Source organism: Vicia villosa, unplaced genomic scaffold (assembly GCF_029867415.1).
Source record: "Vicia villosa cultivar HV-30 ecotype Madison, WI unplaced genomic scaffold, Vvil1.0 ctg.001554F_1_1, whole genome shotgun sequence".
Classification (NCBI taxonomy): domain Eukaryota; kingdom Viridiplantae; phylum Streptophyta; class Magnoliopsida; order Fabales; family Fabaceae; genus Vicia; species Vicia villosa.
This window is the reverse complement of record NW_026705662.1, coordinates 406,763-410,919: the sequence shown is the minus strand read 5'-3', so window position 1 is coordinate 410,919 and position 4,157 is coordinate 406,763. Positions and strand designations below refer to the sequence as shown.

At 33.1% G+C, this 4,157-nt stretch overlaps 1 protein-coding gene across 1 annotated transcript; it reads right to left on the bottom strand.

The window, feature by feature from the left end:
• Positions 1–1,952: 1,952 nt before the first annotated feature.
• Positions 1,953–3,920, bottom strand: LOC131635811 (phenolic glucoside malonyltransferase 1-like). The gene is made up of 2 exons (XM_058906456.1): positions 2,390–3,920; positions 1,953–2,228 (listed from the first exon to the last, which is right to left on the bottom strand). Exon 1 carries the CDS (start codon positions 3,850–3,852, stop codon positions 2,419–2,421), a length of 1,434 nt encoding a protein of 477 aa, XP_058762439.1. The 5' UTR covers positions 3,853–3,920; the 3' UTR covers positions 1,953–2,228; positions 2,390–2,418.
• Positions 3,921–4,157: the final 237 nt, after the last annotated feature.

Below are 4,157 nucleotides of genomic sequence, written 5' to 3'. Positions count from 1 at the left end.
CACATAACCCAATCAAACAAAATGGATGCTAGCAAGTGGTGAAGACATGAAGTGTGTGCTTCTAAGACAAAAGAATTTGTGAATCAGTTAACCAGAGAGAAAGTGACAGAAAAGAATTGATGTGATTAGAAGGCGTAGAATCAGAAAGCATTGACTAAAAGTGTGCACTAATGTAACTATTCAAGAAAATCAGAAGTCACTCAAGTTTGTTACACAATATTTATACAGGAATAGTAGTAGTTGTAACTAAAAGATCTATACCAATGCAGTAGCCTAATAGTTAATAGTTACACGTGTATTATCCGGAAGCCTTTAGACTTATAGGGGTTTTAAAAACCAACGATAGTGATTGTATAAACATGGAAGAGGTCCAAATGCCAACAATTCAAAAAGTTCCAGTAGAGTATCAATTGGGACAAAAAATACAAAAACAAATCTAGTTATCTAAAACCCTAGTAAGCATCCAACAGAAATATCAACCAAAAAAAGAAGATTGCAAATTTCAATTAGGAGAAAACCATATTTTCATTTTAATTAGAAACCTCATGCAAGTTAATAGCTAATCCAAACTTTTTGAATTTATGTAGAAAGTGATTTACCTCATAAACTTATTTTACCCCATAAACTCATTTTAACTGATAAACTCATTTGTAACACTTGAAGGCTCACCAGAAAGTGTAACTTTTGCAGTCTCAGATTAAGGGAAGAAACTGAATCTGGAAGAAGGAAATAAACATGAACATCTTCACACCATGACACCAAAAAACTGGATCTGAGAAAAGACAATCGAGTAAGAGAAATAAAATAGACAAACGTTCACCTCTGAACCGTGCATTTTTTAGAGTGATTGCTTACCAACAAATACATTTGGGACAATGTATTTGCCAATGAGTCTTTTCATAAACTTCTGCAATTGTGGACCTAACATGAAATGCAAAATCAATTAAGATAAACATACATCAAATAGACAAATTCGGATCCAGAAGCTGGATCTGGAAAAAGGAAGTGAGGTGACGAGAGAGATTATTACCCCGTAAATGCAGGTGACGAGAGAGTGTGACGATTTCGTAAGTAATAGTTAGGGTTTGAAGTTGAAATACCCATTTCATCCATTTTGAAGACTAGTGGTTGAACACCAAGCTTCTTGAACAATTATTTCACCTCAGAGCAATAGGAGCACCAGCATTTGTAATAAACGATAGAAGGGTAAGTTGGTTTCAGAGAGAGAAATGGAGCGATTGAAATGAGAGAGAGTGAGAAAGAGAAGGGCTCGGGTAGCCGGAGAGAAATTAGGGTTTCTCTCAGAGGAGAAGACGGAGAGGAAAGAGAGTCAGAAAAGAGAAAGGAGTTTATGCTGCGAAAAAGAGTTTTTCAATTTGGACCAATGAGAGGTTGACAATTGGTGCATGAAATCAGAATAGTTGAAAAAGTTAAGAGTTATTTTGTTAATTACCATAATGTCTAAAGTGTAGTGTAAAATATTTTTAAGGGAAGGGTAGTTTAGGTAGTTTGGGCAATTTCTTAGTAAATGCTTGATATAGTTGAGTTGATGCCATTTTGGCTAGTGTTTAGTGAATGAAAGATTTATGGTTCCAGATATCTAATGTAACGTTAGAATATGGTTGTTTTAATTGTGCTTTTTGTTTATTGAATGAATGTTATATAAAAATTTTGGTTTAATAATTTTTTTAAAATAATATTAAAAAATAAATCGAGTTGTTTTACACACGTTATAAGATTTTTGTTTACTGAATGTCCAGCAGTATGCAAAAATATTTGGCTGAATAAAATAGAATGTAAACGAAATAAAATATAATATAATTATCAAATATTTTACCTCAGTCATAACTAAAATAGGGTGCAATATACCATATTTTTACACCCTTTTAGGGTGTAAATTTGTTGACATTTATAATAAACATTATTCATTTTACATCCAATTTTTATCAAATGAGGTGTAAATTTGCTTAATTTAAACGCCTATATGTAACAATTTACACCGATTATTTATGAAATAGAGTGTAATTTATCCTCTATTTATACCAGTTTTAAAACTTTCATCGAATATTTTTCACTCTTTGAATTTACACCCTGTAAGAACGGGGTGTTAAATGTATAAAAAACGGATGTAATCTCTCTGCGGTAGTGGTTGCTTTATGCCATCCATTACAATATTTTCCCTGCTAATATTCTATGGCACTGCTTTCCGTCGTCCATCACAATATTTCCTTCGAAAAAACAATCAATGAGCTAAATTCATAGCCAAATTTAATGCTTCATAAAATATAAAGATAAAAAAATGCATTCATCTTTTATTCAAATAACAAAAGCAAATGTTTTTAAGGCAAGTAATCCCTTTTGTTCCAATCGATATGAAGAGATTACTCACCAAGATTTGAATTTGCTTTCCAAAATCAATTAACACAAACTTAATCCTTCAAAAAACAAAGTACTAAATACATCCATAACATGTTTATTAAGAACAAGTCCAATTTCAATCCCACCTCTCCCATCTTTGCTGTCTGCCAAACCAATTGTCAAATTTCTATCAATCGACACTATCTCCACTTTTTCCGGCCTCCCCCAACCAAAATCATTTTCATAAACTTCGAATCTATTAGATCCCGCCACTCCAATAATTTCATATCCTTCCTTCATCAAACTTGTAATTTTACCAATCATATCTTTAGCTCCTTCAAGAACATCATTTTCATTTATCATCTTTATTTTCTCATGAATACACTTCGCAACCAAAAACACTCCATCTTCATCTATGAAATCCAGTGGTTTTGTATCAACCAAATGTCCCCAAACACAGTTACCAAAATAGTTACTTGCTATTGGTGGTTCTAACCTTGCTCTACAATCTACTATAAACGAAAAAGCAAATTTCTCTTTCTCATTTTGAATTTCTTGAATCGCTTTTGCAACACAAACTAATGAGTAAGCACAAGTCAAAACAAAAGATGATAAGCTCTTTGGCTTTGATTCATTTGTATTGAATATCTCCCATTTGGATAACACTGATTCCTTTATCTTATTCAAATCTTCGCGCTTGAGCTCGAACGTAGCTCGAACATAGTCTTCGAGTTTTGGTTCAAAAGGGAGAATCTTCAAGCTTCTTTTGTTTGCTTTTTCATTTGTAAACATCTCAGTCAAGATGTTTGCGAAAATATCACTAAGTCCATCTCGGTCTTTGATGCTTTCTCTATCGAGTAAAGGCTCTAACTCTGGTAACAAAGTCGGCGATTTTTCGTTTTCAGTGATTTTTTTGCATAGATAAGCCCAAGCTTTAATGAACATGGTTGAAGATTTTCCATCTAGAACGGCATGGTGTGTGCTTATTCCAATGGAAAAACCATTTCTTGGAAAAAGGGTTATTTGAATGGAAACTATTGAAGCAAAGACATCGGTTGATTCCAAAACCGGTATAAAAGAACGAGACAAAGAAGTTTTTTTGGGTGAGTTTTGAATGAGATGATTGAAATCGGAATCAGATTCTGCAATGAGTAAGGACACTCCATTATTATCATCGTTGGGATTGAATTGGATGAATGGTTTTGAAGAATCTAAAGGCCAAATGATTTTACCAGCTAGAGGGAGAAAATGTTGGAGGGTTAAAGAAAGTGAAGATTTGAGAATTGGAACAAGATTTTGAAAGAAAAAAGAGGGGTGTGATTGTGAAATAGGGAGGGTGTAGAAGAAAAGTCTCTCTACAGGATGAAACCTTAGCCACAATAAGTCTAGAAATGTGAGAGGAATTGTTGTTGTTGTTGTTGTTTGGGTTGATGATGATGGAGGAACAACTTTAAGGTGTTGGTGGATTTTAAGGTGGTTGTTGTTGGAAGCCATGTGAGGTGTTGTTTGAATATGTTTCTTAGCTATGAAAAACTAGAGAGAAGCTTTATAGAAAGAATTCAAAGTTGAAAGTGAAAATAAAAGGAGATTATTGGAAATTTTATTTAAGAAATAAAAAATAAATTATGAAATGATAAAAAATGTGAACCACATATTTGAAATGAATGTTAGTTTGAGTCGTACAATGCAGGTGTTAGATATATTCATTTCATGATGTCGGACGATTCATAGGAAAGAGTAAATCAAAACTTAAATGTTTTGTTTTTTGTTTTGGCAAGAGTCGTTGTCGGAACTTAGTA

Coding starts and splice junctions, on each gene's coding strand:
- LOC131635811 (XM_058906456.1), bottom strand. CDS start 3,852: ATGGCTTCCAACAACAACCACCTTAAAATCCACCAACACCTTAAAGTT.